At 38.9% G+C, this 15,626-nt stretch overlaps 1 protein-coding gene across 2 annotated transcripts in view; it reads right to left on the bottom strand.

The window, feature by feature from the left end:
- Mtpalpha (monolysocardiolipin acyltransferase Mtpalpha) overlaps window positions 1-15,626 on the bottom strand; it is a 370,336-nt gene that overhangs the window by 49,897 nt on the left and 304,813 nt on the right. For both annotated transcript variants that reach the window (XM_090373365.1, XM_090373366.1), the window contains 2 exons: window positions 4,677-4,872; window positions 2,033-2,144 (listed from right to left, as the gene is read on the bottom strand). In XM_090373365.1, coding sequence (XP_090229491.1) covers window positions 2,033-2,144; window positions 4,677-4,872 — 308 coding nt within the window. The remainder of the gene's footprint in view (window positions 1-2,032; window positions 2,145-4,676; window positions 4,873-15,626) is intronic.

The following is a 15,626-nucleotide window of genomic DNA, read 5'->3' as shown; positions in this document are numbered from 1 at the left end:
CTCCTCATGTGGGACTGAGTCAAATTCTTTGTTGAAATCCTAATAAACAATGTTGAAATTATTCCCTAAATCCAGCTCATGAGTGACCCTGTCAAAATAGCTAACCAGATATGTTAAACATGATTTTCCCTTTACAAAACCATGTTGAGTATTCCTTCAGAATTCCATTTCTATCTAAATGATCCTGAATTCTGCCCTTGATCATTGCCTCCATGATTTTCCCTACTACCGAAGTTGTGACTGACTGGTCAGTAATTTCCCACTTCACTCTTAAAACCACCCTTATGTATTGGAGATACATTGGCACGGCACTTTTCAATCCAACAGAATCTCTCTCGAGTCCAGTGATGCCCTCATAATTAGCCTCAATGACTAATTTTCAACTTCACTCTCATAATTTCTCTTTGACAAAGGGTTTTTCTTCTGTAAATATTGATGCAAAGTAACTGAGTTTATCTGAAATATCAGCTGGGGTATCTAATACTATCTCATGTCCATTACATAAGGGTTCGATCTAGTTTGTTCTTCTCTTCTTTGCATTTATATATGTGAAGAATTCCTTATTCCCACTCTTTGCTCTCTTTGTCAGTGATTTCTCATAATCTGCCTTTGCCAGCCTAAACTTTTCTGTGGCACTATTATAGATCACTTTGTATCTGTTATAGGCTTCAGTACTTTTTATTGCTCTGTAACTTTTCCATGCCATCTTTTTCTGCTCAAGTAATCTGGCAACTACATTATTCATCCAACTTGGAATCCTCCTCGTGTAGTATTTTTTAAATGGTATATCATAATTCAATCGTATTCGCTCTCTGTGCGATATCTACCCAGTTAATAGAGGCCATGTAGCACCTTAAAGCATCATAATTTCCTTTTCTGAAATTATAATTCCTTTTCCTTTAACTACTGCTACCCCCCCCCCCCCCCCCTCTCTCTCTCTCTTCATTGTCCACTGTAGAATCCCGTGATCACTTCCTGCTACCGGTTCCTGTACTGTCACAGCCCTATTATGTCATCTGGTTCATGGGTGATGATCAGGTCTAGAGAATTCTTTTTCCTAGTACTTTCCATAACATGTTGGTACAAATAAAAATCATCTAGCTGATTTAAAAATTTTGTCCCCCATTTAGAGTGTCATTTGCTCCAATCAAGTAGAGGCAAATTATAATTACCCACAATAAGATATTCACGCATCAAAATTTCCTTGCTCATTCCATTTGCATGTAGGGGCTCTCTTCATAATCTTCACAATCCTCTGGCCTGTAGATTATTCTCACTCTCATTATACCGTTGCTTCCAACTATCTCAAACTATACAGATTCTATAGCAGCATGCGAAACATCTGAATCAAGGATGGCTTTTGTCACGTTCAGGCTGCTTTTATAAGAATCATGATCCCACCACCCCCTTCTATCTTCCCTATCCTTCCTAAATACATTACACATAACATACTGAAACTCATCATCCCTATCTCCGGGTGGCACCACGTTTCCGTATTATGTCAGCATTACTTGTCCTAAACAGCAGTTCAAATCCACCCATTTTATTGACGATACATCTAACATTACTGTATACACAATTAAGACTTAATGTTCTTGTATAGCTAACTACCCTGACACACTCCATAAAGTTATTTAAACTCGCTTCCCTGGCATTAGCTACCTGCTCATTTGAAACGTTTCTGCCCTCGGAACATCTTGCTAATATGTTCTGTTGCAGTAACAAACAAAGATATATATATAAACAAGGTACATGCAAGCATTACTTTGACCAATATTATCAGATAAACACGTATCTATATTACTACCCTCCCAAACTAGCACTTTTCAGGATGTAGGATTTCTTAAATGGAGTTAATAAACTAATTATTATTTTTAATATGTGGATTTAAGTATTATTAATTTAATTTAATCAGATTTTAAATTATTAATTCCCATGTACTATTTGCTCAATATATCAGATAAAGTTGTCTTTGATTTATGATATAAAAATTTTTAAATTAATGATATATCTAATTTTTTTTCTTACTTACTCTTTCTTAGGAGGAATATGATATTTTTTGAAAATTGCTTCAGCTCCTGCATTTACATCACGGTCCTTAATCCCTGGAACATACAGATAACATCCTTTCCCAGCTTTGCGACCTGAAAAAATCAGCTTGTATAAGAAATTTAAAATTCTCTTTGAAAAACTTATTTTGAATACAGTAATCCTCCACATTCGTAAATTCAATATTCATGAGATCCGCATATTTCAATAATATTTTGGAGGGAAAAAAAAAAATCTTAAAACAAAAACTATTATTGGCTACTGGCCTGCCCACAGTCCAATCTGGTATGTGCACGTGCTGCTGCAAATGCACCCAACTCTGCTCAGCCACACCAGTGCAAACATGTCCACTTTCCCATTCCCTTAGTAGTAGTAGTAGTAGTAGTAGCAGCAGCAGGTGTTGCCATAGTGTAATGTATTACCCTTAAAAATGCTGAAAGAAAGAAAAGCATCTAGTGTAAAGAGACAGAAAACGTAATGCCTTAAATGAAAAAATAAAAGTACTTGATAGACTCCTGATAGGGGAAAGTGCATCAACAGTTGGAAGATATTTTGGAATAATGAGTCAACAGTGAGACCATAAAGAAAAATGAGAAGGCGATAAGAGATGGTGTCATGAACAGTGCCCCAGTAAGTGCAAAAATCAACTGAACAAATGAAAAAGCTTTTAATTTGTAGTCAGAAGATCAAGTGCAGAAGAAAATTCCTCTGAGTAGTTTATTTGAGAGAAAGCAAAGCAGTTATTTGGCCATTTGAACACACAGAAGAGTGAGGAATTAGGGCCATCTTCTGATTTTCAAGCAAGTGAAGGATGACTGAACAGATTTAAAAACAGGCAGAGTTTGCAAAATGTAAAGCTTGTTGGTGAGTGGATCACGTAAGAGCTCAAAGGTTTTCCGACGAACTATATCAGCTTAATTGACAAGGAAGGATATCTGCCACAAGTCTTCAATGCTGATGAGACTTTACTCTTCTAGAAAAAAAAATGCTGAATAGAAATTTTGTTTCAAAAAATTAAGAAACTGTTTACAGTTTTAGAGCGGTGAGGGATCGTGCATCCCTTCTTCTGTGTGCCAATGCTTCAGGGGACTGTGTAGTTAAGCCTATGCTCTTATACTGCTTCATGAAACACCGTGCACTAAGAGGCAAGAATAAAAACCAAATGCCCATGTTTTGGTGAGCAAACAAAAAAAACATGGGTTAATGCAGCATTATTCTTATGGTGGTTCTATGACTGCTTCATCCCTGAAGAAATTCATGGTATCTAAAGCCTTGAATTTAAAGCTATACTCGTCATTGATAATGCTCCTGGAAACAAAACTGACATTAAATTTACAAATTCAAATGTAGAAGTGGGTTTTCTACCACCAAATACAACTTCGCTTGTCCAATCTTTGGACCAAGGGGTAATAGTGTCATTTAAAGCGGCGATCGCCAACCTTTCGACCTCACGGACCACTAAACTCAAAATTTTAATCCCGCGGACCACTAATTTTTTCCATAAAAGTAACATTCTAAATATGAAATGGTACTTACACTTGTTTTTGCACTCCAAGTTATTGGCAAAAAATTGGATATCATTAATGTTAATATAATTAACATTAATGATATCCAATTTTTTGCAAATAACTTGAAGTGCATTTTGGCCTTATATTGATAAAAAAAAAGTATAATAAATAAACCGCAGAAATATTCATTATGAAAAATGCAAAAAAAAAAAACACATCTTAAATTTCATTTTATTAAAAAAAAAAATTAACAGAAACAATTAATATTAACAATTATCAAATATCGAGTGCACCTCGACATAGAGGTGTATAAAGGATTAATTATAGCAAAACAATCAGTGTGACATTTGTTGCTACTTGTTTGAAATAAGCTGTTGGATTCTTGGCTCTAATGACTTTACTGCAACACGGAGAGCCGTTTGTATTTCTAGCCGACAGCGGTACTTGTCGTAACTGATGAAAATGTCTTTTCACACACATATGTAGTTGTGAATGGAATTAAAATTTTGATGGCCTTTTCACTCAGCACTTGGTACTCACTTTTTAAGGAAAGCCAAAAATGAGATCTTGTTAGGGACAAGTGGAATTTACCTTTGAGACTGTCGTCGGATGATAAATCGATTAGGCTTTCTTTTTCTTTCATATTCATATTACTATCCTCGATTTTCGCCAAAAATGGATCTATTATCCACGTATTTCCGTGTCTGGGGGTCCTCTTCCTTTGGGTAATAATGACCAAAAGAGTCAGTGAGCGACCATAAGTGCAATCGAACAAGATTATTACCTGTTGGTTGACATCCTCCTGTTCATATAATCATCAAAATTTGGGAACATTTGCAGATCTTCTTCAGCCAACTGCGTTTGCCACAGCCCTGAGGCAGGATTCGAACACGTGACCAGGCAGGCACTTTACCCACCTGGCTAGCCTGGTCGGCTTGGATAAATCAATTGTTGTTTAAACATAAACTAATTAGTTAACTAATTTCATTGTTGAAAATGTAACCCCAATTTTAGCACTGTCTATGGGAAATAAATTCCCACTTTACGAGCGCGCACTAGGAACAAATTAACTCATAAAGTCGGGAACTATCTGTACTATTTACCATAATATTTACTTACCTAAATAACCAGAAGATACCATTTCTTTTAATACTCTACTGTCAGCACCTCCAAATCTTTCACCAAAAACATTCTCTAAATGATTAGCAATGTGAGCTGCAACATCAATTCCCACTTCATCAGTTAGAGTAGCTGCACCAACAGGAAAACCAAAATTTTTAGACAGGGAGTCTAATTCCTTGAATCCAACTCCTTCCTAAAAAAATATATATAATAAGTTGTATTAATATTAAATGGATGCGAAAGTTACACAAGGTGCCAGTAACTATAAGGGTGAGGAAAGTAGAAAAAGAAGAGTAGTAGATTTGTGAAAGGTGAAAGAATGTTAATAAAGAATGCTTAATTCATTAAGCAAATTAAGCTTAATTCTGAATTGCCAAGCCAATTTAAAGTGGGGGAACTGTAAAGTAAAATTAGTACAACAAAATACTAATAAAAAGCAAATAAAATTAAATAAAAATGGTATAGCTGTCATCAGATATGGGGGAAAGAACATTTTAAGTAAATGGTCTAATATAATATGGGTAATGCAAAAATGCTTGATCTGATGTCAGCTGAAATAAATATTGATACATGATCAAGTATTTCATCAGGGGACCACACCTGACCATGTACAGGAACTGCGTTTCTATACTTGTCCACAGTAGTAGAAGAAAAGTGAAAGGCCAAAAAAGCAATGAAAATGAAATTAGCACTTTCTAATACAATATGGACAAGGTAGTCTGAACACAGTGTAATATTTTTAGGTTTTTACCTAAATAAATTACACTGCATTGGGTGAGAGAGGAAGGAGCTGGCCTGATCTGGGGAGCCCTAGCCCAGGGCAGAACACACACAAAAAAAAATAAAAAAATAGAAAGTTAAATCCCACAACCTGGTCAAGGAAAGGAAGAGAGCGTTGGTCAGAATACCAGCAGACAGAATGATGGAGAGAGAGAAAAAAAGTTTTTCATCCCACATGGGACAGATGGAGAAAGACTAGCAGGTGAGTGCTATGACTATTCCAGATCAGGGAACATTCCCACACCCAGAGCAGATCGCGAGAAGAGGAGGAGAGAGAGGGAAAAAAAAAAACCCCCTCTTTCTTCCTGCATAAGGAATTTCTTCCCATGCAAGATGAAAGAAGTAGTGAGTTGGAATTAAGCCAAGCAGCAACTAGTTTACTGACTTGCAAAAACTGCTTGTATGATTCTCCTTCTATGCTTGAATACCTCTGTTGCAAAGTGCTGTACCAGGTTGTTGATTGTACCAAGTTGCGATTGTACCAGGAGTTCTACTTAGTCAGGAGAAAATCCCGAAATTGCTGCATGGAGTTGTTTATGATCCTCATAGATAGTTCATTCAAAGAGTAGATGTGCCCAACTCTCGACAGACCCACGGAAACAGAGATTGGTATTTAGTAGGCCTAGTTATTGGAGTTTCTGTTGAGGGACCCATGTCCAATGACCAGAAAGGTTTCCATGCTAAGGGAGAACCACCTGTTGATCGCTTTGCTGGTCGTGAATGTGACAAATGTGACTTCCAGTATAAATGTTCTCATAACAAGTCCTTTTGTGGTCGTGTCCCATCTAGTCTACCAGACACCGATTGGCTCATTATGGCAACGAGCCCTTTCCTGGTTGGTATCACCATCCAGGTTGAGTTCGATATCCAGTATTTCAGTTGGGATTCTTTTCTTCAGGTGGTAGGTAAGTCCTCTATAGATGAGGAAGAGATCCAGGGGAATGTTTCCAGATATTACTTGCAATGCTGCTGTTGACACTGTTCTACAAGCATGATGGGTAGCAAGAATAATGCTTCTCTGGATGAAGTTAAGCTTCTATTTTAATTTTACAATTGGTCGCTAGGTGAAACTACGTACCTGCAGCATAGGTGGTGATAGGTAAGAAAACTGTTTTATAGTATAACTGTAGGGTACTCTTAGAGAGATCCCAGTTGCTTCTGGAGATTCTGACAATTGAGGCAGAGAATTTTCTGATTTTGGAATATACACTGGTGTTCAAAGAAAGTGCATCATCTTGGAATTTCACATTTCTAACCCTTTTTTGCAATGATATGTTACATTAATGACTAGCATCACAAATAGAAATAAAAACAAAAGATACTTATTATAGTTAAGGCAAAGCTAAGTAATATTTGAAAGGTGCTCTCAAAATATTCAAAAATGAGCATTTGTAACCTTTATATAACAGTTTTGGTGAGAAGCCAGCCACCGAGGGGGGCAAGCCAGTCTCAATAGGTGTCAGTCCCAAGCCCGGATAAAATGGTGAGGGTTGGCGTCAGGAAGGGCATCCGGCTGTAAAAAAAAAAAAAACTATGCCAAAACAAAAGAAAATGATAGAATGACGGAAAATAGATGTGGAATGGCTAGGGCGTATACTCCATAAGCGATGCACAGTCACTCGCCCAGAAACTGTGAGAAAAGGGTCAGGGCTACTGAACAAAGGACGGGTTCAGTTAAAGAAGTTAGTCCAGCTAGAGAAGAAGAAGTTGTTGTTGTTGTTATTTGGTTTTTTAGGAGCATTAGCAACTAAGGCCATATTGCTCCGGGAATATGCAGTGGTCATTCGCTGACCTTTCCGCATCCTCCGTATTTGGTGGTGACGGGCTCGAACCCCGGTCTAATCAAGAAGCGTGTGCTACGCACTGCTGCTCCTTCCCACCTGGCTACGGAGGCGCCTGAGAAGAAGAAGAGGATGAAAAGTGTTAGAATATGAACATTGGGACAATGAATGGAAAGAGTAGAGAGATTGTGGATTTGATGCAAAGAAGAAGAGTGAAGATCCTATGCCTACAAGAGACAAGGTGGAAAGGAAATAAAGCAAAAGAGCTCAGTGAAGGGTACAAGTTGTTCTTTAGGGGAGCGGATGAGAGAGGAAGAAATGGAGTAGGTATTGTAGTTGATAAGGAGTTATTAGATGGAGTGTGTGAGGTTAACAGGAGTGATAGGATTGTGAGCATCAAACTGGAAGTGGGTGGACAAATGACGACAATAGTATGTGCGTATGCCCCGCAAGTAGGATGCGGGGAAGAAGAAAGGACAGTTTTTGGATGGAAAAGGATCAAGTGGTCATGGCAATACCTGATTGCCATGACCACTTGATTGTTGGGGGTGATTTAAATGGACACTTAGGAAGAAGCAAGAGAGAGGAATAGATTGCTAGGTCGATTGGGAGGTTGCAGTGGACAAAAGTATGAAATATTCAAGACAGGGGGAGAAAAGGATAAAATGGTGGAGATTGAAAGAGGAGGGTTTGAAGAAGAAGTTTAGGGAAAAGGTGCTAAAAGGAATAAAGTTACCGCAAGATGTGCAAGAGTGGTGGAAGTTAAACAGTTGTATTATAAGGAAAGTTGGAGAAGAGTTGTTGGGGAAAACATCAGGAAAGGAGGCCTGGTGGTGGAATGAGGAAGTGCAAGCGGTGATAAAACAAAAGAAGGAGAAGAAGAAAAGATGGGATTTAACAGGTAGCCAGGAAGATAAAGAAGCATATAAATTAGCAAATACGGAGGCAAAAAGGGCTGTGGCAATAGCAAAGGCAAGGGCAGTGGACGAGGTCTATGGGGAACTGGAAAGGAAAGATGGAGATAGGCAATTGATGAGAATAGCCAAAGCGAGAGACAAGGCATCAAAGGACTTCTCATCAATAAAACAGATTAACGATGAGAGGGGAGTGGTTATACAGGATAAGGAGAAGGTTAAGGAAAGGTAGAGAGACTATTTTAAGAAGTTACTAAATGAGGAAAACCCAAGAGCACTATGCGAGGATGGAGAAACGAATGAAAGAGTAGTGGAAGGCATAAGCAGTAAAGAAGTGGAAAGTGCACTCAGAAAAATGAAGAGGGGGAAAGCAGTAGGTGCTGATCAGATACCAGTAGAGGTATGGAGAAGTCTGGGAGAAGAAGGGATCGATAGATCAATATCCTATGGGACTTTATGGAAAAACTGTGGCAGCAGGAGAGGATACCCGATGAGTGGACGGAAAGTATACTTGTGCCAATCTATAAAGGAAAGGGGGATGTGCAGGAATGTGGGAACTACAGGGGAATAAAGTTAATGTCTCATTCAATGAAGATCTGGGAAAGAATTGTGGAAGGAAGGATAAGGCAGGAGACAGAAATAGGAGAGGAACAGTTTGGTTTCATGCCGGGAAGAGGAACAACAGATGCGGTCTTTGCTTTAAGGCAGGTGATGGAAAGATACAGGGAGATGCAAGTAGAGTTGCACATGGTGTTCATAGACCTGGAAAAAGCATATGATAGAGTGCCCAGACAAGAGTTATGGAGATGCATGAGGGAGAAGGGTGCATCAGAAAAGTACATAAGGCTTGTGAAAGAAATGTACGAGGGAGCGGTGACTCAGGTTAAGAGTAGCGTAGATATGACTGAGGGGTTCTCTGTAGAAGTTGGACTGCATCAGCGATCAGCTCTCAGCCCATATCTGTTTAATCTTGTAATGAATGTGTTGGTGAGAGAAGTGAAGAGTTGTTGTTTGTTATTTGGTTTTTAGGAGCATTAACAACTAAGGCCATATTGCTCCGTGAATATGCGGTGGTCATTCCCTGACCTTTCTGCATCCTCCGTATTTGGTGGTGACGGGCTTGAACCCCAGTCTAATCAAGACCGGGGTTCAAGCTATGCACTGCTGCTCCTTCCCACCTGGCTACGGAGGAGCCGGAAGTGAAGAATTGAGCACCATGGAGTATGCTGTTCACGGATGATATCGTACTGTGCGAACCATCTCAAGGAAAGGTAGAGAAGAAATTGGAGGAATGGAGGAAAGTGTTGGAAGAGAGAGGCATGAGGATAAGTAGAACAAAGACAGAATATATGGTGTTAAATGGATAAGATTAGAGCTCTATAAAACAGTAGGAGGAAAAGCTACCATCAATTTCGAAATTTAAGTATCTGGGATCGAACATTGAGAGGGATGGAGGACTGAGTGCAGAAATACAGCATAGAGTGCAATGTGGATGGTTGAACTGGAGAAAGATGAGTGGGGTGCTGTGTGATAAGAAAGTAAATTGTAAAATGAAGGGAAGAGTGTATAAAACTGTGGTTAGACCCGTATTGATGTACGGTGCTGAGACATGGGCGATTACAAGGCCCAGGAGAAAAAGATGGAAGTGGCGGAGATGAGAATGCTAAGATGGATGTGTGGTGTGACGAGGAAGGACAGGATAAGAAACGACTACATCAGAGGTAAGGTTAAGGTGGGGCCTCTGATTAAAAAATGCAGGAATGTAGGTTGAGGTCGCTTGGACATGTGGAACGAAGAAGTGAGGAGTATGTGGGGAAGAGGTGTGAAAAGTTGGAGGTGATAGGGAAGAGGAAGAGGGGGAGATGGAAAGACAAGATGGCAGAGGATTTAAAAGAGAGAGGATGGAGGAGAGAAGAAGCCCAGGATTGGAGGAAAAGAATTAAGGACGGAAATGCTGATCCCATATAAACATGGGAAGAAGGTGAAGATAAAGAAGAAGATACAACAGTTTTGGTAAATATGACAATTATGGCTGAAATGTTATCAGAAGCCCTCAATTTGCTTCAGTTTATCATTTTAAATGTAAAAGCAAAATGAAAAGTTCACCAGGTGCAAAGTAATATTTAGCTGAACTACCTCTAGCCCTGATGACAGCAGCACACCGTCGAGGCATTGACAAGATCAATTTCTGAAGATAATCACCTGATAGTTCGTGGTTCCAAACACAAATTATGGCTTCCTGAAGTTCAGAAAGGGTCTTTGGTTTCTTTCTGGCAACTGCAGATTCCACATGATGCAGCAGTAGCACTTCCATCACAAAAACTGTAGACAAACACCATATCGGTATATTCAGCATGTGTCAAGATGTGCGGCATTCTTAACAACACTTCTAACACCAAACAGTATCAGGGAGCTGTGCATGCCAATTTCAAACAGCTGCATCTCCGTATCCATTGAGAATTGACACATTCATGTGAACTTTTTTACTCAGAATAATCGATACTATAACCTCCCAGAATATTTACTATTCCTCCTGAATCACCCGGAATATACACTCAAATAGTAGAAAAATAATTATATTTCAAACGCTCCACAAATAAATATCAGCTATTTGGTATAGACAGATATGTAACATAATACGTTACTTTACGTTTTAGACAGACATATAACAGAATACCTTTGTATGATACTGGAACAGAAGGGTTTATACTGAGCAGAGAAATATAAACACATACAAAACTAAACAAAAAACATTTATCCATGTAATGATAACTCTGAACCATTCATTAACACAATCATGTGTGCAAAATGAAATATATAAGTTATATATACTGATAATTGTGTTCCAGGTGTCAAGCAGATATTCATTATTGGATAAGAGAAGAGTTGGAGCTATATTAAAAGAGAATTTTATTAAGGGGAGGGAAAATCTATTTAAAGCATATACGCTATCTGACAAAGGTTCAAAGCTAGATTAATTTACACAAAATTTGGAAGAAATAATAAAAGATCTGCTTTGAAGTATTTTTCTCTTAAAGGTATGTGATTTAGGTTCTAAGTCATTTCTCACTCATTATACTTGGTTTTTTGAACCCATAAAATACCAAGTATAATTTAAACAATGAAGTTCATGTGAGGAATGTACAGCATTTGTACAAGCAGGTACAAAGTACCATTTTTGTATGCAGCTGAGTACAAAGGAAAACACGATGGCAAAAAGGACATCATTATACATCTCATATTGTGAAATTTTTCCACAAGTTTCCTGGTGCCAGTTGCACGGGACTAGTATGTCCTCCTTGAAAATAACTGTTGCACATTAACCATTGAAATTTTATACTTGAGATTGAAATTAAATCGAAATCATGACTTAGACCAGAGAAGCAAAGCAAAAGGCTCAAGCTAAATGGACTACTGTGGCTCAGGGTAGAACTGAGAGGGGGGTACAGTTTCCCCCTGAATCACAGCCTTTTAAAATGCACTGCTTGCTTTATGTTTGGGGAGCAATCAGGTACGAGGCATGATATTGCCAAGGGGGATGTTTTTGTGTGTGCGCGATGTAAGGAGTGTGGGGCAACAACTCAGTGTTGTTATGGGCCTATATGAGACCTTGAAGGACAGGGTGGATGCCCTCGAAGGATCTAAATTGAGGGGCCCCATCAACGCCAGAGCTTGCACTTGATCATCACGCAACACAGCAGCAACCCCTAAGGCAGAATGTGCTGGTCCCACAGGAACTAGTAGTTGTTGGTGACTCTACTGTCAGGGAAACGGGGAACATGGTATGTAAAAAGGATAGGTGGAACAGGACCGGGGTATGTCTGCCAGAGGCAAAGGTTGATGCCATTGTAGAGCAGATATCATCTTTTAAGGGCACAAAAGGTAATATTGTTGTAGACGTTGGCACTAATGATATTAAGAGTAGGAGACCGACGGAATTACTTAATAAGTACAGTTCACTATTGAAAAACAAGCCGTGAATAAGGGTTGAATTTGAAAGTCTCTGCAATTCTGCCTAGACACGATAGGAGGGAGTATATGATGAGAGCTTTGTCGATCAATTTGGCCCTGGAAAGATTGTGCAAGGCTCATGGGGTAGAAATTTTTTCAGCCTAGTCTGTACTTGTTAACAGGAGAGACTGCTTCTACAGGGATGGGATACAATTAAATAGAAAGGGTGCAAGAATATTTGCTATTGAGGCAGTGTTAGGTGGGTCAGAAAACTGCTAGCTTGGGGGGGGGGAAACAAGGACTAATAGATTAACAGTAGCCACTGGCAGAGGTGAAATTGATTATTGCACTGCTTCTATTGGAATGAGCAGAAGCCTGGAAAACAAGATGCAGGGTATTTCTGAGACTGCTGGGAGTCATTGCAGTACAAGTAAACACGACTTATGTTAGGGTAGCTAAGAATAGGAACAGGTGCATGTATACTTGCGCATACACCAATGCTAGGAGTTTGGTAAATAAATTTGATGAATTTTAGGTATTGCTCAAAACATCAAAGGCAGATATGGTTGGGATATCAGAGGCGTGGTGTCACACAGATATAAGGAATGCAGAACTGGAATTTGGGGAGTACAATGTGTACAGGAAGGATAGACAGGATAGGAAGGGACGAGGGGTTATGCTGTTAGTGGAAAGTGCAGTGTCGAATCAGTTTGGTCTGACATTAGCATTGGGAGATCAAAATTGAGAGTAGGAGTGTGTTATAGGCCTAATGACTCTGATGAGTATAATAAGAAACTGTACAGGGAAATAGAGTGGGCCAGTAAATCAGAGTCTTATAATGGGGAATTTTAATTTCCCAGATATTGACTAGAATATGTGGGTTGGTCACTCACACACTAGCAAGGCTTTTGTGGATTTATTGGATGATTGTTTTCTACATCAGCATGTTCGGCAGGCAACTAGAGGGAGTAATACTCTTGATCTGATTAGCAGCAGTGTTCTTCATGCATTAAGAATCAGCAGATAAAGGAACCACTAGGTGGCAGTGATCACAGTGTGCTGAAGTGGGATTTACTCAAAGAGGTAACTACCATCAAGGGTAAAGGAAAGGGTTTTTGCTTTCGTAAAGGCGACTACAGTGGTCTGAGACAGTATTTAAATTCTATACACTGGGACCAACTGATGATGTTACCAACAGCAAATTCAAAATGGGAAGCATTCAAAGAATTTATCTTGGAAGCTACTAGGCTTCACATACCAACTAAGAAATATTGTTCAAGGTTTAGGACTAAATGGATGTCAGATGACCTAATGAGACATATGGCAGAGAAGAACTGCATGGGATACGTATAAATTAATGGGTGACATGGAAGCCTATGATAGATAAAAGCTGGTCTGTAACCAAGTCACAAAGAAGGTTAGGCAGGCAAAAGCAGATTACGAGAAATCTTTGGCAAAGGATGCAAAGAAAAACAACAAAGAGTTCTTTACCTATGTAAACTCTAGAAGGAAAGGAATGAATCAGATTGGTCCATTGGATATTGATGGTTCAACTGTTGATGATCCTGCTCGGGTGACTAACAAACTAAATGAGTATTTTGCATCTACATTCACATATGAGGAGTTATTCAGGGAGGGGGAATACGACAGGTGAGTTAAACTCTGGCAGTGAGCTAGATGATTTTGTAATAACTGAGACGAAAGTGGAGGAGAAATTGTTGAAGAGAAACATAAAAAAGGCACCCGGGGTGGATGGGATCTATCTAGTTATATTAAAGGAGGCAGCAAAGGAAGTAAGCAAACCTTTAGCCATAATTATGAGAGCTTCTTTGGACTCAGAGGAGGTACCCATGTACTGGAGATGTGCAAATGTGACCCCCAATTCAGAAAGGAGGAGGATCAAAGGGCGACACAAGTAATTATAGATCTGTTAGTTTAACTTCTGTTCCAGGAAAATTAATGGAAGCACTGGTTAAAGAAGCACTGCAGGATTATCTAGACAAGACTTCAGTTATAGCTCGGACACAGTATGGTTTTGTTAAGGGAAAGTCTTGCCTGAACAATTTGATTGGATACTATGATGTGGTCACAAAGGAACTGGATGCAGGGAATAACTTTTTTATCATATACAGTCGATTCCGGTTATTTGGGACACATCGGGACTAGTGCATTTTGGCACGATTAAGCGGCTGCCCCAATTATCCAAAGTTTCACGTAAATAGTTAAAAATACAATGGAATGGACTCCCCTTTACAATTGGTTCACTGTACAATCAAATCACGTTATGATGGACTCACCATAGTAAAGTACCGTTCACTGTACGATGTGTAGTAAGTGCCAATCACTGTGATCACATTTGTGAATTGAATTTTAATTCTATTAAACAGTGATTCTAATTAGCGAAAAATAAGAGGAATATTATTCACAGACTATAAAAGTAAAGATATATTAAGCAAAAATTTACCCTTTATTACTTTACCAATTAAAAAATTAAATGATATGTGAAAATCGGAAGAATATATGTGATAATCAGAATAATTAATATGTACTGTAAATGTACATACTAACTAGTTGATGTTCACTGACATTTGTGGGTGGGGGTTAAAATTTAAAACAGTAAAAGATAAGCAATCAATAACAAAGAACACGGCACACATAAATTGCAAGTAACACGGTATGCACAAGTGAGAACATAGTAACCTGTTCTTTTTTTTCTTAGCTACCCTAACACAACCTATGTGTTTATTTATACCCCAATGATTCCCAGCAGTCTCTGAAATATCGTGCATCTTATTTTCCAGGCTGCGGCTCATTCTAATAGTGCAGTGCAAGAATCACTTTCACCTCTGCCAGTGGCTACTGTTAATCTATTAGTCCTTGTATCCCCCCAATCTAGCAGTTTTCCGACCCACCTAACACTGCCTCGATAGCATCAGCAAACATTCTTGCACCCTTTCTATTTAAGTGTATCCCATCCCTGTAGAAGCAATCTCTCCTGTTAACAAGTACAGTCCGGGCTGAAAAAAATTCTACCACTTGAGCCTTGCACAATCCTTCCCGGGCCGAATTGATCGAAAGGGCTCTCATCATATACTCCCTCCTATCGTGTCTGGGCAGAATTGCAGACACTTTCAAATTCAACCCTAATTCACGGCTTTTTTTCAACAGTGACCTGTACTTGTTAAGTAATTCCGCCGGTCTGTTACTCTTAATATCATTAGTAACAAGTTACACTTTAAAAATAGGAATGAAGAGAAGATTCTGAAAATTAATTTTTTTTATATGGTTGATGATTCCATTGAAGTCTAAACATATTTCACCATAATATTCCATAGAATGCCAGCTGTCGGTATTCTCGCAAATTCAGTAGGATCGAGTTTACTATCCATTTATGGATAGTAAACTCGATCCTACTGAATTACAAGTTTCACCACTTATGATAGATTGCACTAACAGAAAAGCCCAATAAACAGGTGACTGCTAATTGTTTTTATTGTTTTATGATTTTGACCTCCAGAAAT

Source organism: Mastigoproctus giganteus, chromosome 5 (assembly GCF_048544385.1).
Source record: "Mastigoproctus giganteus isolate SK-2022 chromosome 5, ASM4854438v1, whole genome shotgun sequence".
Classification (NCBI taxonomy): domain Eukaryota; kingdom Metazoa; phylum Arthropoda; class Arachnida; order Uropygi; family Thelyphonidae; genus Mastigoproctus; species Mastigoproctus giganteus.
Note: the sequence above shows the minus strand (reverse complement) of the source record. Positions and strands in the feature narration are given on the sequence as shown.